Source organism: Pituophis catenifer, unplaced genomic scaffold (genome assembly GCF_029215685.1).
Source record: "Pituophis catenifer annectens isolate HBS135680 unplaced genomic scaffold, rPitCat1.0.hap2 SCAF_2, whole genome shotgun sequence".
NCBI lineage: Eukaryota > Metazoa > Chordata > Lepidosauria > Squamata > Colubridae > Pituophis > Pituophis catenifer.
The window spans coordinates 70,377,201-70,401,540 of record NW_027256882.1 but is presented as its reverse complement, the minus strand read 5'-3'; the positions used below and the strand labels follow the sequence as shown (position 1 = coordinate 70,401,540).

At 40.0% G+C, this 24,340-nt stretch overlaps 1 protein-coding gene across 1 annotated transcript in view; it reads left to right on the top strand.

Moving 5' to 3' along the window:
• The window catches only part of CHCHD6 (coiled-coil-helix-coiled-coil-helix domain containing 6), a 250,182-nt gene that overhangs the window by 80,487 nt on the left and 145,355 nt on the right, over positions 1-24,340 (top strand). Inside the window, exon 5 of the mRNA XM_070933610.1 lies at positions 18,546-18,629. Within this exon, the coding sequence (XP_070789711.1) occupies positions 18,546-18,629 (84 nt within the window). The remainder of the gene's footprint in view (positions 1-18,545; positions 18,630-24,340) is intronic.

The following is a 24,340-nucleotide window of genomic DNA, read 5'->3' as shown; positions in this document are numbered from 1 at the left end:
AATTACAGACTCCATATGACTGCTTAGAAATTGAAACTTTCTTATAGTTGTAGCCTACTGCCTTGTTTGGAAGAGTGCCCAGATGCTCAAAATGAGTCCCCAAGTAAGCTGATTTTAGTAGGGAAGGTGTTAGCGACTGAAGGGAAGGCCAGAATATCTTGAAAATATCACATCTGGCATGGAAGTTGTGTTTTGAACAAGTGTGGCTATCAGTTCAATTATTTTCCCAATTTGCGTTAAGCTAGAAGTTAGCATTCCCCAAAGGAACAAACATGTAATCAATGTTAGCATTATATGCAAACTGTGCCCATGTATTCCTTTCACTTTGGTGCTCCATTAAGTTGATTGATGGGCAAGGAGATCCACTAAATCATGAGCCTAACTTATATTTTGTTTCTCAATAGTGGACAAAAAACTTATCATGGGACCTTTGTTTCTACCAAAGAGATTAATTATTTATAAACATTTAAATAATTATATAAACAATTGATCTCCAGAAAATTGGAAGGGCAAAACAGCAGGGGAATTGTCTGGTGGGTGCTTGCAGTAACCAGCCATCTGGACTGAGTGTTGGCAAGCCACTGGAAGTATCCTAATCTGTACAGACGTTTTCTCAAACTGGATTAGAATCCAGATGACATTAGCACATTCAAGTAAGAAATAGTTTAAGTCTGTCATGTAGCAATGACCTTAGAATGCCTAGCACCCCTAAAAAAATATCCCCCCCCAAAAAAAAATCTGAAAAAAAAAATTCAGACTCTCGCTTTGCCTGTTGGTAATGTGATTGTTCTCTCTAGAAAGAGTGAAGAGAAGAGCAACGAAGATGATTAGGGGACTGGAGGCTAAAACATATAAAGAGCGGTTGCTGGAACTAGGTATGTCTAGTCTGATGAAAAGAAGGACTAGGTGAGACATGACAGCAGTGTTCCAATATCTCGGGGGTTGCCGCAAAGAAGAGGGAGTCAAGCTATTCTCCAAAGCACCTGAGGGCAGGACAAGAAGCAGTGGGTGGAAATTAATCAAGGAGAGAAGCAACTTAGAACTCAGGAGAAATTTCCTGACCGTTAGAACAATTAATCAGTGGAACAACTTGCCTCTAGAAGGTGTAAATGCTCTTAACACTGGAAGTGTTTAAGACGAGATTGGATAACCATTTGTCTGAAGTAGTGTAGGGTATCTTGCCTAAGCAGGGGATTGGACTAGAAGACCAAAGTCTCTTCCAACTCTGTTATTCTAAACTTCTAAGCTAGGTCTTAGTGTTGGAAGGTGAAGTCTCTTCCTGCTGAAATATTGTCTATCCTGTATTCATTACATTAACATGTCATCATGCCAAAGAGCTTCACTAACCTTTTTGTGTTTTTTGTTTGTAGTTTTCTTTATTGCATCCCTGTCTCCAAAACTAAACAAACTGTGTTCTGAAGGAAAGAAAGAAAGAAGACCACAGTCACTCTAGTGTAGATAGTAAAGTGCACAATGTATTTGACTTAATTTATATTTGGGTTTTCTGACTACAGAATGAAAAGGATAACCAGAGAAATTATTGGAAACAACTCACAATATAGTATTTACTATAGCTTGGGTTCAACTCAAGAGAATATGTTGTCTCACAAAGCAGAAAGATAGGTCTCTGACAGCAGGGGCATCTTCAAAATGCCCTCTCCTTCATTGATTACTGGGCCACCAAGAAACTGGTCAGTGTGCTCCCTCACACAGCTCAACTTGAGCAAGTGGGGGGCCATAAATGTTGGGGACTAGTGCTTTAGAGCACTCTCTGGGTGGTTTACAATGTCAGTATATTACCCCCAACTCTCGGGGGGGTCCTCTCAGAAGGATTGAAGGCTGAGTCAACCTTGAGCCCTGTCAGTATCGAACTCCAGATTGTGGGCAGAGTTTGTCTGCAATACTGCATTCTAACAACTGCGCCACCAGGGCTCTCCAGATCGATTGTTTTATAACTTTTATGCCACCCAGAGTCACTTTGTGGAGGGAAATGGGCGGCATAAAAGTTTAATAAAAAAATAAATCTCAGTGTGCTACCTGTCTGGTTCCTTCCATCATCCTGATGGAGGAAGTATCACACTATATGGAAAAACTGTGCCAACCTGTTTTGTGTGGAGACAGAGAAGTAAATAAAAGCCTACACAGATCTACTCCTTATTCAGTCTGAATTCTTCCCTTTGCACTCCAGCTAATGTTCCATTTGATTCATCACTTTCTCTTTTCTAATAAAGCAAGGGACTCTCAGAAGGAAGAACACTCTTCAGAGGAATAGTGTAACTGCCTAGGCTGTCTTGCTATTTTAGAGATAAGCTGGTATTGGCAAAAGGCAACGTGAAAAATACTAAATCAGACCAGTTTAATCTGTTCTTGGTCCCTTTAGAGGTTCATGCTAGTTATCGTCCTAAAACCGATCAAGTATTAATTGCCTGTGGGGTTCTGCCACCCTCTGATTGCCTGAATGGAATGACAAATCTATTACGTACTCTGTTGCATCAGTGGGGTCAGTCACTAGCTGGACAATTGTATTATCATTGTAGAGGACATGGAATCCTGAACCTCTTAAAATGGTAATGTCTATTGATAGCAATTTGCAAATTAGGGGAGCATATAAATACACACCCAAGCTTATGATAGGCTACAGCTCCCTATTATAAAGCCAATACTACAGTATATTCACAGGCAAAACAGTTAATAGTAGAATAAAATAGAATAACAGAATTGGAAGGTACTTGAAGGTCTTCTAGTCCAACCCCTTGCTTAGGCAGGAAACCCTATACAATTTCAGACAAATGGTCCTTATTTTCATTAAACTAGACAAATTCCAGCAACTGTTCTTTATATGTTTTAGCCTCCAGTCCCCTAATAATTTTTGTTGCTCTTCTCTGCACTCTTTCTAGAGTCTCAATATCTTTTTTACATTGTGGTGACCAAAACTGGAAGCAGTATTCCAAGTGTGGCCTTACCAAGGGATTATAAAGTGGTATTAACTCTTCACTCAACTATTGATTCTATCCCTCTGTTTATACAGCCTAGAACTGTGTTGGCTTTTTTGGCAGCTGCTGCATACTGCTGGGTCATATTTAAATGGTTGTCCACTAGGACTCCAAGATCCCTCTCACAGTTACTACTATTGAGCAAGGTACCACATATACGGTACCTGTGGATTTTGTTTTTCTTCCCTAAATGTAGAACCTTGCTTTTGTATTTGAAACTATAACAGAATCCTATGAATATTTGTTAAGAAATAAAGTTTTCCTGTTTTCATAAATATACATAGATTGCACTCTTTGGCTCACAACTAGGATACCTGTATGTAGTTCCTGTTTGTGCCACATTTATGTCTATACCAAGAGTTAGTTTTCAGGTGGGCATTTAGGTCCACAATATACACACTTTTATGCCAGGATTTGGAAAATATTCTGGTTAATAAGGGGAATTTAAAAATATTTGTTTTATTTGTCATTTATTTTATTTATCTATCAATTTCTACAATGTCCATCTCACTTAAGTGATTCATTTACACATTAATGCATTATTCTCCAATGACTTGTTGCAACTAGAGTGAAGTTTTTCTTGGGTTATTTTTCCTCCCTTAATCATAAAAGAATAAGTCTTTCCTGGTATGATTTACTGTGATGTCTCCCCAAGGTTTTTGTTGCAAAGTTTATTTTGTATCAGTTGGTTTAGCACAGAAATTCAATAATATTTGGCCAAGGCTGCTTATGTGGCTAAAATACTGGCAGATTGGAAAGCTATCCTGTATGACTGGGAATGAGAGACAAAATGGTGTTTGACTCTTAGTTCAGCCTCTTAACCTTGTATACTAATTCTTTGATACTCTGAAAATGCTATGTGTCAAGATTAGCTAATACAGGGTGGAATTTATCTCTCTATCAAAATATAAATAGAATGACCCATGTTATATTGCTGCTCTGTGAGCTGCACTGGCTGCTGGTTTATTTCTGGATGCAATTCAAGATGTTGGCTATGACTTGTAAAGCCCTCCTTGGCATGGGTCCAAGTTACTTGATGAACCATCTAGTCCCGCTAGGACAGGCCCGTTCCACTTGTGCTGGCAGAGGAGGCCTGCTGTGGATCCTGTCAGTCAAGGAACTCTGGCTGGCAGGATCCCCAAGAAGAGGCTTCTCTGCCATAGCGCCAGATGTCTGGAATATCTATCCCTCCCCCATATAACTGTACTTTCTGTATTTGTTTTTTTAACAAAATACTTTATTATTATATTTACATTTTTAAAATAATTTTACGTTCTGTTTGAAACTGCCCAGAGTAGCCCCACAGCTAGATGGTAGACAAATAAATTTAATAAGAAGAAAAATAAATAGTAAAACTTTTCAGAAATGTCCACTTCTATGCATAGTCTTTTAATCTATAGAGTTGCTCCTAGTTCTGTGGATCCATCACAAGATTAATCTCAAGGTTTTCCCAGTTTTATTTTCTAATTTTGTTTCTTCTAAAATGTGTGAATCTGTAATGTCAGAAAAATGAAGTGTTAGTGTCTTTGTAATAAGTTTAACATAGAGGGACACGGTGGCTCAGTGGCTAAGATGCTGAGCTTGTTGATCGAAAGGTCAGAAATTCAGCGGTTCAAATCCCTAGTGCCGCGTAACTGGGTGAGCTCCCGTTACTTGTCCCAGCTTCTGCCAACCTAGCAATTCGAAAGCACGTAAAAAATGCAAGTAGAAAAATAGGAACCACCTTTGGTGGGAAGGTAACAGCGTTCCGTGCACCTTTGGCATTTAGTATGCCAGCCACACGGCCATGGAGACGTCTTTGGACAGCGCTGGCTCTTTGGCTTTGAAACGGAGATGAGTACCACCCCCTAGAATCGCAAATGACTAGCACATACAGTTGCAAGAAAACGTGAACCCCTTGGGATTAAGTGGAGTTTTGCATGAATTGGTCATAAAATGTGCTCTGAAATTCATCTAAGTCACAACAATAGAAAAACACAGTCTGCTTAAAATAATACTACACAATCATTAGATGTTGCCATGGTTTAATTGAACATAACATGTAAACATTCACATGCAGGGAGGAAAAAGTATGTGAGCCCCTAGCCTAATGACTTCTCCAAGAGCTAATTGGAGCCAGGAGTGAGCCAACCTTGACTCCAATCAGTGTGATGATATTGGATGTGTTGCTGACAGCTGTCCTGCCCTTTAAAAACACACACCTGTTTTGGGTTTACTGGTTTCAAGAAGCACTGTCTGATGTGAACCATGCCTCACAGAAAAGAGCTCTCAGAAGACCTACGATTGTTGACTTGCATGAAGCTGGAAAGGGTTACAAAAGTATCTCCAAAAGCCTTATGTTCATGTGTCCACGGTAAGACAGACAGTCTACAAATGGAGAAAGTTTAGCACTGTTGCTACTCTCCCTAGGCGTGGTCGTCCTGTAAAAATGACTGCAAGAGCACAGCGCAGAATGCTTCATGAGGTAAAGAAGAATCCTAGAGTGTCAGCTAAAGACATACAGAAATCTCTGGCACATGCTAACATTTTTGTTGACACATCTACAATCAGGAAAACATTAAACAAGAATGGAGTACATGGGAGGACATCACGGAGGAAGCCATTGCTGTCCAAAAAAAATATTGCAGCACGTTTGAAGTTTGCAAAAGAGCACCTGGATGTTCCACAGCACTACTGGCAAAATATACTGTGGACAGATGAAACCAAAATTGAGTTGTTTGGGAAGAACACAAAACACTATGTGTGGAGAAAAAAAGGCACAGCACACCAACATCAAAACCTCATCCCCACTGTAAAACATGGCGGAGGGAGCATCATGGTCTGGAGCTGCTTTGCTGCCTCAGGGCCTGGACGGATTGTTGTCATTGATGAGAAAATGAATTCCAGAGTTTATCAAGACATTTTGCAGGAAAACGTACGACCATCTGTCCGCCAACTGAAGCTCCGCAGAGGATGGGTGATGCAACAGGATAATGACCCAAAGCATACAAGTAATTCAACAAAAAAATGGCTTTAACAGCACAGAATACGCCTTCTGGAGTGGCCCAGTCAGAGTCCTGACCTCAACCGATTGAAATGCTGTGGCATGACCTTAAGAGAGCGATTCACACCAGACATCTCAAGAATATTGCTACACTGAAACAGTTTTGTGAAGAGGAGTGGTCCAAAATTACTCCAGATCATTGTGCAGGTCTGATCTGCAACTACAGGAAACGTTTGGTTGAGGTTATTGCTGCCAAAGGAGGGTCAACCAGTTATTAAGTCCAAAGGTTCACATACTTTTTCCTCCCTGCACTGTGAATGTTTACATGTTATGTTCAATTAAACCATGGCAACATCTAATGTTTGTGTAGTATTATTTTAAGCAGACTGTGTTTTTCTATTGTTGTGACTTAGATGAAGTTCAGAGCACATTTTATGACCAATTCATGCAAAACTCCACGTAATCCCAAGGGGTTCACATACTTTTTCTTGCAACTGTATGTGCGAGGGGAACCTTTACCTTTACCTTTAATAAGTTTAACAAGAGAAGAATGATGCACTATTCCGGCTATTAATCAAGGAGGATTTGTTTCTTAGGCTATTCTTTGTTTTCTTATAAGAGGATAGTATAGGGTCCCTATAGGTCAATGAGATTCTGATTTGATGGGGCCTCCAAAGTGGGCATTTTCAGTATCCACCGCCATTCTTTGGAATTTTTTCCCAGCAGAGACTTAATCTCTTTCCTCTTGGCCTTTTTGAAAAGTTTAAAGTTTGTTTTCTGTAGGAGGAGGGAATGTCATGATTTGAAAATGGATTGTTCAGTTTTTATGGCTTGATGTTTTTGTTTTGATATGTACTTGGGCTTTTCTGGAACCATTATTTTGTATGTTGATGTTGTTGGCCTCTAAAAGCCTTCAGGATTGGGCAAGTGTGATCTATCTATCTTGCTAGACTTTCAAATTGTCTACTTTATTACCACAAAATAAATATATGATTACTGATACAGTTCAAGGAGAAAAATTAGTATATGTAGCAGCCTGTATTCTGATTTTATCATAATCTCTTATTAACCACTTTATTGCTTTCTAGAAAGGGAAACTATTATTGCTACTTAAGATTGCTGTTTTGATGAAAATTGCATTTGATATGTGATTATTTTGTTAACCATAAGAATATAAAATAGCCTTGCAGATTAAACTAAGGGCCAACTTAATTCAGCACTGTGCTTCTTACACCGAACAAAGAAACATAGGAAATAGACATAGGCATCCTCCAGTTTTGTTCCCTTAAAATTGGTATTTAGATGCGTTATGCCTTCAACCTGGAGTAGGGGTTTCAAACTCAAGGCCCGTGGGCTGAATCTGGCCCGCGGGGTGTTTAGATCTGGCCTGCGGGGCTTCCCTGGAAACAGCGGCCTGTGGTGCCTCTGCCAGTGAAAACAGAGCTCGGGAGAGTTGCACACGGTCCTCCTGAGCTCAATTTTTGACTGCAGCGGCCTCTTGCAACCCTTTACCAGTGAAAACAAAGCGCTGGAGGGCCACATGCGGCCCTTCCAAGCTCCATTTTTGCTGGCAAAGTGCTCGGGCCACCACAGGTGCTCGACACGAGTGACATTGATCTGGCTACGCCCACCCTGGCCACGTCCCACCTGGCCCCCCAATATCAAACATAACCCTGATGTGGCCCTTGGTGAAATTGAGTTTAACACCTCTGACCTAGAGGGATTGAGGTGTAAAACTAATATCCCTTGATAGACCTATTCTCAATGTATTTACTGAACCTCCTTTAAAATTCATCTAAATTATGACTATAAATCAGTCTTGTGGTAGTGAATTCTGATAGGTTGACTATGCATTATTTGAAGAAGTACTTCCTTTTATCTATTTTAACTTTGTTTGCAATCTGTTTCATAAAATGGTTGGTGGTCTTAATGTTTTGAGAATGGGAGAGTAACAACATTTTCTTCATGGCATGCAAGATTTTGCATGCCATGTCCCATTTCAAATGCTTTTCTTCTAAGCTGAAGAATCCCTGGTCCCAGTTCCAGTCCCTATTTTTCTTCATATATTTGTTTTGCAGTTTAATACTCCTTCTCTCTATATGACTCAACATATGTTTTCCATATATATAATCATTGAACGTATGCTTACATTTTATTCAGAATATTGCAGTTTTTCCTAGAGAGTCTTCCATGATCACCATAGCATGCAATTATTGTAATAACATGCAACTGTTACCTACCTATGAAGTGCTATTTTTGTATGTGCTTTAGATCAGTTTGTGCTTTTTGATATATATTTTAGATCGTTCACTCCTAATTAAACTACATTTTCATTGTGAGACATGTATTTATTAATCATATCAGACTACCTTCATTCAGATCTGTTAGGCCTCGACTTACAACTGTTCATTTAGCGACTGTTCAAAGATACAACAGCACTGAAAAAAATGACTTGCAACCAGCTGTCTTACTATATTTGTCACAGCATGCCAAGGTCACGATCAAAATTCGGATGCTTTGGCAACTGGCATCTATATACAATGGTTGCAGCATTCTGGAGTCATGTGATAACCATTTGCAAGCCTTCCTTGGACTTCATGCTAGTCTTTTTATTCTACTTCAAAGTCATAATTTTCATATGTCATAAGTGTATAGATATTGACCTAAGTCACCGATCATGGTTCTGCTCAATGGAGGAGTTTTCAGAATAATTTTTAATAAGATAGAGAAAAAGTAGACTAGTTTATTTTGTTGTGGCCTGCCAGCAGCCTGCGTGGATTGTTGCTGATCCTGACGACGAGGAGGCTGGTGTGGTGTCGCGCCAGCAGCCTGTGCAGCTGGCGCTCGAGTTGGACGGCGAGGAGGCTGAAGAAGATGTGGTGCCAGAGGCAGGGATTCAGCCAGGGCCTTCACAACCTCCAGAGGCTCCTTTAAGTGCAGAGGATGAAGTGGAGGAGCCTCTTCTCAATGCACGAGCACACAGAGCTGCCAAAAGGCAGGAGTGGTTAATCAGGAGGAGGTCTCCTCGAGAGCAAGGCTTGGAGCTAATTGGCCACTCCCTTAGCCTATTTAAGTTTGCATATAGCTTGTAAAAAGCTGCAGGAAACAACGTGTGTTCGTCCGTTCATTCGCCGATCATTGAGTTTGAATTTTCTCTACAAACCTGACTTCTGGGCTTTCTGCCAACTCTAGTAAGACTCTATCTTATCTGTGGAATTTCTGGCAGGTTGTTAAGAACGTTTTATTAACAGCTTGCATTTGCAAAAGACTGTGTTTTGAAGTAAACTGAGTTTTGTTCGGCGTTTGTGTGTGCTACATTCTTTGGGATCCGTAGCTGGGGCATAACAGGTTTATCTATGTTCCTTATGGTACTCAATGTTAAAAGTCAGGAAAGTATTAATCAATTTTAACACATTTTGTCATTAGTGCAATCAAAAGCCATTTTTACCCCAGACCGTGCTCATGCTATTCTCTGCAAGGTAGGATCAGTAATCTAGAAATTGCAAACTGACATACTGTTGTATATACATCTCCCAAATTAGAATGTGTATGTAGTGTACTGACACCCTCAGAGCTTGCACATTTTTCATTTTCAGTTACTTTCTTAATAAATCCTAGCATGCCTTTTTATAACGACATTGAGTTGTTTACTATGATCCCAACATCATTTCCCTAGTTACTTATAGCTTTGACCTCAGCAGTCTGTTTGTGAAATGTTTGCACCAATGTGCATCACTGTGTACTTAATTGCAATATCTTATTAATTGATGTATGGTTTGCCAATATTTAGACTGTATTGAGATTAATGTCCTGCACTAAGGCATATTCTAGGCTTTCTCTTTTTTTCTTATCCCTTTCAAAGATGTGCCTATCGTACTGATTTCCCCAGTGAAATGCACATACGCCTCCATACCTATATATATGTAGACTCTGACTTTGAAATGCAAGTAAATTTATTCCCAGATAATGTCTGTGTGATATATAAGGCAAAAACATCCTTGTTTGACTCTTGCCTGGAATACAGTGTAGTGGCTGGTGGATTCTAGCCTTATTTGGTGGATTTACCTGGATGAGGAACCTGGAATACACAGAATGGAAACAGACTTCCATCACCACTGACAATTATGTCGACTAGAAGTAAGATAAACTTGAAGTCCCTTTTTCTGAGATTGTTGCACTGCAGTAGCATGAAGGGTGTGAGATCTGTTTTCGTATAGATTTTGAATGTCCATTTCCACTTGCTCAGCGAGTCACCATGGTATATATTTACCATTCCCTTTATTAAAGGGATTTACTAATTTCTTTTCGTGTTCAATCTCTTTGGGAGCCCAGTAACTCTTGTCATCCCATAGACATATATGTGTAGTCTTGACTACATTACCAAAATGATTTTGCCATTGCCCCTTCTTTGGAGACTTTTTAAAACTAAACACTCTAATTTACAGCCATGGAATTTCCTGATGGCCTTCCATCCAGTACTAATGAGATCCAATTCTGTTTAAATGCAAATCCGGGCAGGTTTGGTTCCTGAGACAATGTCACAGGGAAAACAAAATTAAAGCAGATAACTGTCATGACGAAGTTATTGATAGCCAAACAAATGCTAAAAATGTGGTATAATGATGAGAACTAATTGTTTTTCTTGTGGTGAAAATTGTGGGACCTGTATATATTTGACTCTGCAAATATGTTCGCAGCACAGGAGCCAAAGATTTCTAGCAATATGTAGCCAAATTTTTATAATCTTTCCAAGAGTTAGAGTATGACCTCTGTGCTGTTTCCAATGGTAGCAGCTTCTAGAAATAGAGTTGTTTTGCACTTTTCTGTCTGCTCCGGGCTGCAAGAGTGTTTGTCTCTTATTATTGGTCCCCCTCAGATAAATAATTGTGATAATAAAGGTCAGCTCACAGAAGAAGTTACCACTTAAAGAATAGGCTGCCAAGTGAGTGTTGCCCCAAGAAATAAGGGAGAGTTGGAAGCCCTTGACAACAAACGAGTGCTCTGGGTTTCTCATAAACACCTCAGTCTGAAGCCAGGATGTTTATGGGCAGGAAAGATGTTTATAGTCTTGTTCTTATTCTGCTGCAGCTGTATTATTGCTTAAGTCAAAAATAATAATACAAGCTTGTGTGTATATGGCTTGCCATTTATTTTTTTGTGAGTATGCTGAGCTCCTGCAGTTCCATGTGGCTTTACTATTTAGTCCTTAAATAATCTTTTTGTTAAAAAAAAAAAGGAGAGAGAGCGAAAGCTTGTCATTGGTTTGGCTGTATATCAGATGTCTTGCTGAAAGAAGAATCGTCTTGTTAACTCAAAAGCTTCCAACATATTTCAAAATGGTGAAATAACTAGGCGCTTTGGGATGACTTCGCACTCCCAAATCCCTTCCCGTGTTAAGTACACACAAAATTTGGCACTTGAGAGAAATGTTGCTGTTAACTGTGGGAAACTTACCACGATATGCATGATGCCAGTTTGGGGAGGGGGAAAGTACAGCTGGTTTCCTGCCGGCATAACCCAGATCCCATTAGTTTTATGTTCCAAATTCTCCTGAGAGAGTTTGGCACTATGAACTGGTGTGTTTTCTTCCATCACCATTGTATCCCCTCAGTGTTACCCAGAGGAGCTTTTCCAATATGTTCAGAGCTTTGGGGGTTGCAGATTGTGTAGAACCCTTTCAGCTATTCAGTTGGAAGCAAAATCGATCAAATTTGTCATAACTCAGACTGTGCAGTTTCAGTAGTTCAGTCTGTAGAAATATACAAGGCTCTGCAGGGTCAGATTGCTTTGAATGAGCTTCAGGTTTTAAGGCTCAATGATGCAGATGAGATACTTGGGTGACTTAGGCCAATGCTATGTTTGCTTGTCCTTCATGATAGATTTCATTTCATGAGATTGGATCCAGGAGTATAAATTGTTCATATTCCTATAGTGGAGACGACTATTAGACTTAGCATAACTAAATCATTATGGGCCAGAGATTAGCATCTCCTTGGGTAGATGATTGAAGCAGGTATTTTTGAATGAAAGAGATTTTCTAAATTCATTTCAGTTGCAGTTTAGAGTTGGCTTTGGAACTGAAATTGCCTTAGTTATCTTGTTGGATTATGCAACTCCATAAATTTTATGTTTTATGTGCCATATTGTTCAAAACCTACATGAAACTGCTGAATAAGATCATTTGGAAATTTAGAGTGAAATGTCATCACTCTGCTGATACCACGTGGTACCAATCAGTTTCGGGTGGGGTAGTGAAATTGCTGTTTCAGAGCTTGCTGACAGTAACTAGATCAGGGATAACAACTCAGTCCAGAGACAGAAAGACTGTTGAGTTTTCTGCTCAGCAGTGTTTGGTTGTACTTCCACAGAAGATCAAGTTCATAACTTGAGGTTGCTTCTGGAATTATCTCTGTTATTAGAAGAAATGAAGCATGGCTTCTGAGACCTGAAAGATCTGTGTTGTCCATGCCATGGGAGAGATTGCACAGGACAGCACAAATACTGTATTTTTCGGAGTATAAGACGCATCGGAGTATAAGACGCAGTTTAGTTTTGGGGAGGAAAATAGGAAAAAAAAAATCTGCCTACCAGGTATTCATCTGGCTAGCATCCTTAGTCTGGTCAGCTTCAGCACATTAGTTTGCTGGTTTTTTGTCCCCTGCTTGGGGATAAAAAACAGCTTCTAAGGCACAGCTGAGAGGAAGCAGCAATGAGAAAAGCAGGCAAAGCACAGGGAGATCGCTTCACTCGGCTAGCACCTAGTTAGGACTGAAAAAAAGCTTCTAAAGAACAGCTGAGAGTCGGAGCAAAGCAGGGAGATTGCTTCACTCGCTAGCGCCTCACTAGCACTTCGTTAGGGCTGAAAAAAGCTTTGAAACATTCGGAATATAAGACGCACCCAAATTTTCAGCCTCTTTTAGGGGGGAAAAAGGTGCGTCTTATACTCCGAAAAATACGGTATATATTTGTGTGAGGGAGAATCTTTCACACTATTTAAATTGGAATGGAATACTTCTCAGTTCCTTATGCACTAACCCAATGTATCTCAAGTGATCTTTCCTTCCAATATCATACTAAAATGAGAGAAGAGAAAGCAGGCCTTGTCCTTACTCAGAATATCAGCAGTGTTATTTGCCTGCTTTCGAGAAACGATCCATTTCTTTGTCAAAGGATGTTTCATTATCCGTTTCTCATCTCCTTTTGTGATTTGTGTGATATTTACATTTGTGGCAGAAGAAAAAGATTTCCTGTCACTTAAAATGCATGAAGGTGGGGGCTGGGGGCAAAGGTCCACAAGCATTAAACCTCCCTTTAATTTATCGTTTAAAACTAAGAATATTACTGTGGTTGAAATGTATTTGAATGCATTTGAATGCTTGAATGTATTTGAATACATCAATAAACAGACGTATTGACATCAATCCAATCTGCCAATCACTGAGAATGAAAGAACTGCATCAACCGCGATCCCGAAGATAGCATTTTAAAACGAACAAACAGGTACCCCGCTACGCAACAACAAAAATCATAACCCATCAGCTCACAAGAAATTGGACCACATCTCATTAACAACAACCCAGCCAGTCAAACAGCCCAAAACCAGATCATCTGAACTGACAACACTAATTTACATCACACAGACAATATTTAAAACCAAAGACCATGTCTCGGTAACAACAGCAATCCAATCAAACAGTCCGAAATCAGACCATGACTTAGAAGTAGCTGAACAAACAACACCCACACTAATTTGCATCACATAAAAAGATATTTAAAAGCCTGTGTTCGGACAGACAAACACAATTCAAAGCGCACTGACAATATCTCCTTGAATGGTGACGAAACGTTTGCAACCAAATTGCCAAATTCGGAGCTGAGACGAATAGCCCAGACTATTACTGTCTGTGGTTAGAATGCAGTATTGCAGATAATTCGGCTGACTGTTGTCTGCCAGCAGTTCGGCTGTTCGATTCTCACTGGCTCACATTGACTCAGCCTTCCATCCTTCTGAGGTTGGTAAAATGAGAGCCCAGATAGCTGGAGCCAATCTGCTTAGAGAGGGCTGTAAAGCATTGTGAAGCAGTACATAAGTGCTATTGCTGTACATCCATCCTTCCATCCCAGTCTAATCTCCAGTTCCAGTTCAGCTTCATAAACTCCAACATGAAATGAAAACATAACTCATAAACATTTTAGTTAGAATTCAGCCACATTTCTTTATAACAACATCCTTTTTCTTCCTTTCTGGGTATAGGTGTTTTACATGGAAAATGTATCTGAAACTTTATGGCTACCTGTGGTGTTCATACTCTCTGAAACTATAATTTCCACAAGGAGCCAGTCTGTTCTGACATAGTAACGTTTTATGACTTCAGGTGGGAAATAACTGGCATGGAGTACTGTTAATATGTATTGTCACTTCATTCAAAGTATCCATGATTGGCTAACCCAATTTCATAATGTTTGTTATGATGAATTTTTCAAGCTATGCCCTCTCTGGATGTACCATACATATTTCTAGCATCACAGAAACGGGTATTTTAGTTTCAGCTTTAGCTGAATGTTAAAAACCAAACATATTATTTAAGCTATGCTGAATGTTTTACAATTCATTTTCCTTTTTGCCTCCTCCCTTGCTTAAGGGTCATTTTGAAACAAATAGATTATTGGAAAAAAGTCATAAATTGCAAATAAAACTCCTCCCCCATGCACATTTCCCATCTATAATGTAAGTCATGCTGTAAGATTATAGAGAAGCTGATCAGCAGCTATTTCAATCTCACTCTGTTAATATCCAATCATTTCAGGTCTTGATTTAGTTCATTGTTATTATGAAGAGGAAATTTTAAATACGATAATCTCTTCTTTTTATTTATTTATTTATTTATTTATTTATTTATTTATTTATTTATTTATTTATTTATTTATTTAATTATATTTTGCCTTTATTATTTTTATAAATAACTAAAGAGAGCAAACATACCTAATACCCCTTCCTCTTTCTATTTCCTCACAACACACCTTTGAGATGGATTGAAAAAGAATGAAGTCACCCAATTGACTTCCTGCCTAAGGCGGGAATAGAAATCATGCTCTCCCAGTTTCCAGCCTGGTGCCTCAACCACTAGACCAAACTGCCTACTGCCTCCTTCCTTCTCTTTTTTATTAAAAGTTTTAAGTTCAATAGTAAAAGTTAATATAAATCAAAAAGGAAAAGGAAAAAATAAAAGGTGCAAGAAAGCAAAACAAAAAACAAAAAAAGAAGGAAAAAGAAGAAGGAAAGAAGAAGGAAAAAGAAGAAGAAAACACAAACACACACACAGCCTGCTAAAGAAAAGTTCTTTGAGGATGGGCTCCAGGCTGAGTCCAAAAGCTCAGAAAACAAAACCTCTGGTCCTGGTAACCGACCCAGATTTCATCCTGCAACACGTATATTCACCTTCATTCATGAGACAAAATAAAAAACTAAAAAAGCGATTTCCCATCCTCATCACAATTTAATTGTATAAACAGTTGTATAAACAATTTCATTATTTCTTCACCTCTTCTTAGCTAACCAATATAGAGCTCTTTATCTCATAACTTAACTTTTAACTATAGCAAATCCCTTAAAGAACATCATTTCCAATCCACATGTCAGGAAAAGTCCAGAACTCACAGTCACATTCAGCAACAGATATGAAGCTCATCATTCTGTATCTCAACCCTTAGCTTTAAGTAAATCCAATACATAACATCTTTTCCAGTCCAGATGTCAGTATAGAGCCCCCTGCCCCCCAATTCTGAACTATAAGCGAATCCAATAAAGATTTGCCACCACATCATACTTCCTGAAGACTTTTCGTTTAATTATACGAAGCCTTAAATAGTCCACTTGATTTAAATTAAACACTGGTGGGATTGAAAAGTTCATTTGCATAAGAAGAATTTGCCAATGTAAGTCTAAATGGTTTTAGAAAGCCCCATTGCATCTTATATTCAACAAAGAAGTAATCAAATTGCTTGCTGTAAAGCAGGAATGGGATGCCAGATGTTGGTGAATTAGAACTTCTAGCATCTCTTGTTATTGGCTCTGCTGGCTGGAGGTTCTGATGCTTTATTGGAATTAATTGCTAGCAGTAGTCTTGATGAAATGTGACATGCATGGCAAAAAGAAAAATATAGTTGCATGGGTTTATAACACAATCATTTTGTTTTTCGTCTTGCATTTGTTCAGGGTCTTTTGTTTTTCTCCCAATAGAAAAGAAAACTTAGACTGAGACTTAGAATAACTTTATTGTCACTTTGAATGTACACTACATACATTAAAATAAAATTTTGTTGCATACAGCTCTCAATATATAAACTGTATAAACATGACAAAATAAATAAATAAATAGAAAATTATGCATATATCCACATATATTATAGGACACGGAGAAACAACACAGTCTAGTTCAGATGTATGCATGTAGATGGCGAGAGAAATGAATCTTGCGAGGTTACCGGATGGATGGCATAGGGAACAAAACTGTTACAGAATCTGGCAGTCCTGCTAGAAATACTTTGAAACCTCCTCGCAGAGGGGAGCAACAGAAACAGACTGTAAAGTGAGTGTGTGGGGTTTCTGACAATGCTTTGAGCTCTAAGCACATAGCGCTTATAAGCAGTATCCTGAATGACATGAAATGAGCTTCCTATAATCTCGGCTGTCCTTACCACAATTGATTACTTGAATTTTTTAGATGGTTTGCTTCTTTACTGTGGCAGCTGACCACAAAACGACACGTCTGAACCAGCAAGGAATATTTCTGTCCAGATTACCTAATCAAAGACTGACTGTTCTGGGAAAGAATGGTGGCTACACTATCATAGTGTCATATTCCTTTTGCAATGCTTCATGTTGTGGACTCGTGTGTCTAACTATAACAGGTGTTTGCACCACTTTCCTGTTAACATTGATTTTTTAAAAAAGATATTTTAATTGTTGGAGGCTGGTACGTTGCAAATCTAGTGCCGATTTCCAGCATCATGTTTATTACCAAGAATGCTAAATACTCCTAATGAGTTCCTTTAGCCCCCCCCCCAAATAAAAATGGTGGTAGGTATGTTCATCTCTACATTTCTCCCAGGATAACCCCTATTCCTCCTGCTCACGTGTGAGTTTTGATGGCATTTTGTGAATGCAGAAGCTCTCCCATGTATGAGTATAGCAGAGGTGGGTTTCAGCAGGCTCTGACCAGTTTTGGAGAACCGGTAGCGGAAATTTTGAGTAGTTCAGAGAACCGGTATATGCCACCTCTGACTGGCCCTGCCCCCATCTATTCTCTGCTTCCTGAGTCCCAGCTAATCGGGAGGAAATGGGGATTTTGCAGTAACCTCCTGGAGTGGGAGGGAATGGAGATTTTACAGTATCCTTCCCTGCCACGCCCACCAAGCCATGTCCACCAAGCCACACCCACAGAACCGGTAATAAAAATTTTGAAAACCACCACTGGAGTATAGATATAACACATCTTCAAAATCCTTAACACATCCATCATCCCAAAATAATTGGAAATGCCGTGTTATAGTCTAGGAGTCTATATTAGATGTTTCTGGTGTTATACTGCCAAAAGAAAGGAGAGTCTCCAATAGGATAGACGTATAGAGCCTGGTTATCTGAGGGACTGCCTGTCTCAATTGTTTTTGCCAGCCTGGTCTGTCCAAGTAGAGTAGGTGCATTCCAGATCCCTTCAGTTAAATACTGCCATCTTGTGGGACTGAGGAAGCATGCCTTCTTTCAGAGGCCCCACTCTCTGAAATAGCTTTCCTCCCAGAGATGTGGGTACCCGCTCCCCGTTCTTCTGGATATTCCTGAAAGCCCCCAAGACCTGGTTGTGTTCCCAGATCTGAGGTTATTGTTATATATTTATTAATAGGATCCCTGTTATATGTATGTACTGTTTATTGTTCTGGTTATTTTAGCCCAAGCTGTCTGTTTATTTGAGTTGTAAATGTCTACATTATTTTCATGTTTTTTTCGATTTTATAAAATTATCCAGAGTCTTCTGGAGTGGGTATCCATAACAAATCTAATAAATAAATAAGCTAACATTAATTGGGAAAAAACCCCCCACTACTATATCATTGATCCCTGCAAATAATTTGGGGAACATTCAGAGACTTTATATGCCAAATGAGTAATATGGAATTTAAACAAGAAAATAGAAAAAACATTCAAATGTAGTGTCTCCATTCTGCAGATGGAGGTAGTGTGCAATTCCTACCATCAGAGGATTCTCATTCTGCTGCGTGTTTTGGTCCAGCAATTCAACTTGATAAGTGTCACAGAGATGCATTGAAGCATTTCAGACTATTTATCTTCCTTACTCTTTTTTGTGATAAGGATTGCATTGACTAGAAATAATTCCTTGTGGACACAGCCTCTGTTTTCTTGCCAGCAACCTGGTACAATGCAGTATGTCAGGACTGACACACCTTTCTCATGCTTTCTTCCTTTCCTTCCTCTTCATTCCTTCTTGCTTGCCTGGTCACATTTGCCTGCTGCTCACTTTCTGGGTTTTTTTTCTTCTGCCTTTTCACTTTAGGCAAAGGAACTGCAATGGAAAGACGAAGAGCTGAAGCGGAGAGACACCTTCTATAAAGAACAATTGGCCAAGATTGAGAAGAAGGTGAGGCAACATGATCTTTCATCCGCAGTGGCTTTATGTTAGTGGGATCAGAGTAGATCATGAGAAAAGAGAAATGAGAACCATTGTGCTGAAACTTGGCATTCTTAGCCCCTCAAGCATACCTTTTGTGACTCTCCTCCTTCTCACACATTATTAATCTGCTTCAAAAGCAGAACTTTTAAAACAGTGCACATTTGAAAGGGAACTGGTCCTTAACTGGATTATGTTTTTTTTTAAAAAAACAACACTTTTTAAAATCTTTCATAGTGTTCCCCCTTCATCCCAATTTATGGAGCTTGGTTTAAAGCAAAGTTACAGTTTCTAAAATATCCTTTGTTAAAATCCATGGCTCAGACAAACAAACAGAAACCTTGTGAATGTAATTTCATCTTATTCTATACATATGCTGTACACTATAGTCAATAGATCAAAATGTGTTGCATCCAAGTGCTGTCTGTCTTGCACTACGTAAAATTGAGCACAATTTTAAAAGGTGCCATCCAGCATCTTTTCAATGTAAAAATGACCTTTGGAAATTTAGTTTATATATTTCTTTCTGTTGTATTTTTTAGTATGATGAGTTTTTAAAATAGGGATAAACAAGAATTCACCAGATCATAATGGACTCTTCCTCAGAGTTCTTAAAGAATTCATATGTGAAGTTGCTAACTTTCTAGTAAAGCTATGTAAGTTTCAAAATTCAAAACAGGTTTGAAGTAGCCTATTAGGAAGTAGCCAATGTAACATCACTTTTTAAAAGAGAGAGATCTGGGAGAATATAGGTCATTTGGTTTAACATCTGTTCCAGATAACATGTAGAAACAGCAGTTGGAATAAAATAAAAACACATAGGCACACTGAGTGTACAAGTCTTGCTGTAGGAAAGTGAGCATGGATTCCATAAAGATAAATTGTATTTCACCGATCTTTTAGAGTTTTTTGCAGGTATCAGAAGACCCACTGATAGAAGTAATTTTATTAATCTTGCATATTTTTTCAAAAAAGTTTTTCCATCAAAAGTTCCTGAGTAAATTTAGTAGCAATGGGATAAGAAGTGTCACCTAATAAATTGCTAACCTGTTCAAAGGCAGAAAGAAAAAAATAGTGAATGAGAAATTTTCTTAATGAATGGAAGTAAGAAATGGTTCGTTGAGAATCTGTTTTGGGACTGATGCTTTTTCTTAAATGAACTTGATTTTGGCCCAAATAGGGAGCTGGCTACGTTTGTAGATGATACTACAATGTTCAGAGTGGAAAAAAATAATAATGATCAAAGAAATGTCAAATAAATTTAAGCAATTATAAAAAGATGTGCATTGGGATTTTAAAAAACCCTAACTTCACATTAATGGAATCTACTCTGTCCACAAAAAAGAACTTGAATCATAGTTCATATTCTAATGAAAATGTCAACTCTATGTATGGCAGCTGTAAAATGGGAAATTTCATGCTAGGCTTGAAAGCTAAAAATGTGATTGTAACAATGTCTATATATAGTCGGTGGTACCATTGGTATTGGAAATATTCTGTAGAGTTCGGGTTGACACAGTTGACAAAGGATGCAGTGGAACTGGGAAGGATTCAGAAGTGGGAATTGAAATAATAATGTGATCAAATTCTTTCCCTTTGAGAAAAAGCTACAATGAGACTTAGAGAAAAAGGCAGCTGTAGGGTGATCTGATTAAGATGTACAAAATCATGTATGATATGGAGAAAGTTGTAAGAGAGATTATTTTATCTACTCAGAATGCTAGAATCAGAGCGTGATGGAATGTGCCGCTGGAGAAGAAGTGGGTGGAGGGAATGATGGCAGTAGCACTGCGGTTTTCCAGGGAGGAGGCATCATGTTCCAGAGAAAGGCTCAAAACAAAAACCAGTACAGTCTTCAATTGGGGGGAGGGAGGAAAAGGTTCAAGGTGGTTACACCAGATTATATCTATTGTTAGAAGGTCTAAAGGGTTTAAGATCTTTAGTCTGGAGCGATTCTGTATATTGAGTATAAGCAAATAAAAAAAACTGGATTCTATTGGATCTCATTGGGTTGTCTTTGGGCCTAGGCTTGACACAAAGTTGTCTAATGGGGCTGATTTACAAGATATTTAAAACAGACAATAGAAGCACTTATTCACACAATACATAATTCACTTCTGGAATTCATTACTGCAAAACTTGATGGCTACTATTTGGAAAGTTTTAAAAGAAGATTAAATGAAGGATATATCTTTCATGGTCTGCTGGTTGTGAAGACACCATGTTACTTCTCTATTGGGAGTAGCATATGTTCAAATACAGGTTGCAAGAGAACAGTGACAGGAGAGTGGTATGTCTCTTGGTTTTCCTTGGCTTGGAGACACTTCAGAGTTTGGGTTGGCCATTATGAAAAACAAAATCATGATCCATTAGGGTTTTTCTTATGTTCCTTAGAAAATAATTCCTTCAATTTCATGCCTCAATGACCCAATGTTTTTAGGAGTATTAATATTTTGCCTTTTTATATATATACCACTAAAACTTTTCTGTTGGTCTGTTTGTAACCTTCAGTTGGGTGAAATGGTGTATCAGAGGACAACAATTTTTGAATCAAGGTACTTCAGACGAGCTAAGTTTTAATAACGGAAAAAATCTTGCAAGAACTTGAAAGCAAGAGATTTGTTGACAGGGTTTGTGCATCAGACTCCTTTTAATGTTTATGTTAATCAGTTAATTAATGCATTTATATTTTCTGTGCTTCTTTTGGGGCAGAAGGAATAAGTAAACCACTGATTTTTTTTTTTTTAACAAAAATTAAGTCTCAAGTATATGAGAGCTCTGCTGCGTTATGTATCATGGGACATCCTTGACACCACTCCCATTTCGCAGTTGTGCATCCAATTTAGAAAGAGGAAACAGCAGCATAGTGTAGGAGAGGGCCATGGGGGCATTGCAGACTTCCATTATTCACAACGCTTGTTCTGAAGATTGGGCACTCATGCTTTAAACTAGCAGTGCGTGACTTGTGGCTCAAAGCAACATACAGCATTCCTTCCAACATCTTTAGAATGTCACCAGAGATCCCGCAAATTGCTGCAAAACTATAATTTCTAACGTGACAGAAGGGAACAATTAATTAAATACTTAGAAAGTAATAATATTAACAGTATTTAGGTGAATTTTAATTGAATGTTGCCCTCAGTCATTCCAGCCTAGACTACATTTTGGAATGTAGGCGCTGGCACCTAAGAGTTGAGCAAGACTTAAATGACAATTATCCCCAATAGTAATGTAATCTGCATATTAGTTTTGGCTACTATCATATTAGGGGAGAGACCACAATTCAGTACTAGAATACATGTTTTGCATTACAAGATGTTCCAGGCTCAGTCTCTGGCAATTGCATTTAGAAGGAGCTCAGACCATTGGGAAAGAGAAGTATGTAATTTTAAAAAAATAAACCAAGTTATTATCTGATACTCCTGAGCTTTATTTATTTATTTATTTATTTATTTTATTATATTTCTATACCGCCCTTCTCCTGAGGGACTCAGGGCGGTGTACAGCCAGGATAAAACATAGCATATAAAATTTAAAAACATTTTAAAAAACAATTAAATAATTTTGGCCCAAATTTAAAACAACCCAATTAAAACCGAAATTCGATTAAAAACTAAGAGGATGGGATCAAGCCAGCCCAGCTAGATGGAACAAGTGTGTCTTCAGGGCCCAACGAAAAGTCCGGAGGTCTGATATCGTGCGTATCTCGGGGCAGGTCATTCCAGAGGGCAGGCGCTGCCACAGAGAAGGCTCTCCCCCGGGGGTCGCCAGCCGGCACTGCCTGGCCGATGGCACCCTGAGGAGGCCCTCTCTGTGTGAACGAACCGGTCGGTGGGAGGCTATCGGCGGCAGAAGGCGGTCTCGCAAATACCCCGGCCCTAAGCCATGGAGCGCTTTAAAGGTGGTCACCAACACCTTGAAGCGCACCCGGAAGACCACAGGAAGCCAGTGCAGCTCGCGCAGGAGAGGTGTTATATGTGAGCGCCCCGTCGCTCCCATAATCCCCCGCGCGGCCGCGTTCTGGACCAACTGCAGCCTCCGGGTGCACCCCAAGGGGAGCCCTATGTAGAGAGCATTGCAGTAGTCCAGGCGGGAAGTGACGAGTGCTTGAGTGACCGTGCGTAGGGAGTCCTGATCCAGAAAGGGACACACCTGGCATATCAGGCGAACCTGATAAAAAGCCCCCCTGGCCACGGCCGTCATATGCTCTTCTAAAGACAGCCGTGTGTCCAGGAGGACACCTAAGTTGCGAGCCTCTCCGTGGGGGCCAGTGATTCGCCCCCAATAGCCAGTGATGGCACCAGCTGGCTATATCGGGACGCCAGAAGCCACAGCCACTCGGTCTTGGAAGGGTTGAGTCGGAGCCTGTTTCTCCCCATCTAGGCCCGCACGGCCTCCAGGCACTGGGACATCACTTCAAGGGCATCGTTGGGGTGGCCTGGGGTGGAGATGTACAGCTGAATGTCGTCAGCGTACTGATGGAACTCCACCCCAAAGCCACGGATGATCTCGCCCAGCGGCTTTACATAAATGTTGAACAGGAGGGGCGAGAGGACCGACCCTTGTGGCACCCGACAAACAAGGCGCCTCGGGGTCGACCGCTGCCCCCCTGTCAACAGGGATTGCGACCGGTCAGAGAGGTAGGAGGAGAACCACCGCAGGACGGTGCCCCCCACCCCAGCCCCTTCAACTGGTGCAACATGATACCATGGTCGATGGTATCAAAAGCCGCTGAGAGATCTAACAGGACCAGGATAGAGGAACAACCCCTATCCCGAGCCCTCCAGAGATCATCCACCAACGCGACCAATGCCATTTCCGTGCTGTACCCAGGCCGGAAACCGGACTGGAGCGGGTCCAGATAGACAGCTTCATCCAGGTACTGGGGAAGCTGCCGCGCTACCACACTCTCAACAACCTTCACAACGAAGCAAAGGTTGGAGACTGGACGATAGTTAGCCAAAATAGCCGGATCCAGGGAGGGCTTCTTGAGGAGGGGCTTCATCACCGCTTCTTTCAAAGCGGTCGGCAGAACCCCCCAGCGTTAACAATCCCCTGGAGCCAGCCTCATGTAACCTCCCGGGAAGCCAGTACCAACCAGGAGGGACACGGGTCCAATAAACATGTGGTCGTGTTCAGCCGTCCCAGGATCCTGTCCACGTCCTCGGGAGCAACAGGATCAAACTCCTCCCAGATAACACACTCAAGACCTGCCTCAGTCATCCCGTCCGGACTTACCCAGTCAGAGGCCAGGCCTTCCCGAATCTGAGCGATCTTGTCATACAGATACTGCACAAAGTCCTCAGCTCGACCCTGCAAGGGATTATCCCGCGCTTCCAGACGGAGGAGGGAGCGGGTCACCCTAAACAGGGCGGCTGGGCGATTATTTGATGACGTGATAAGAGCAGCAAAATAGCTAGATTTCGCCACTTTTATCGCCACTAGGTAGGTCTTAATATGTATTAAGCAGAGATTTTGCAATGAAATTTACAGTCAATCCACCACACAGTGGTGGTGTAATGATCACAATTGTCCTAATGTTCATAAGTGAATTTTTTATTTTATTCTATTTTTGTGAATGAAATTTGGCACCATACTATGCTTTTTTACATGCTTCTCTCCAGATTTGTATTTTATAGGATAGGATAGCTATGAGAGGGAATATGTATATAAGCATCAGT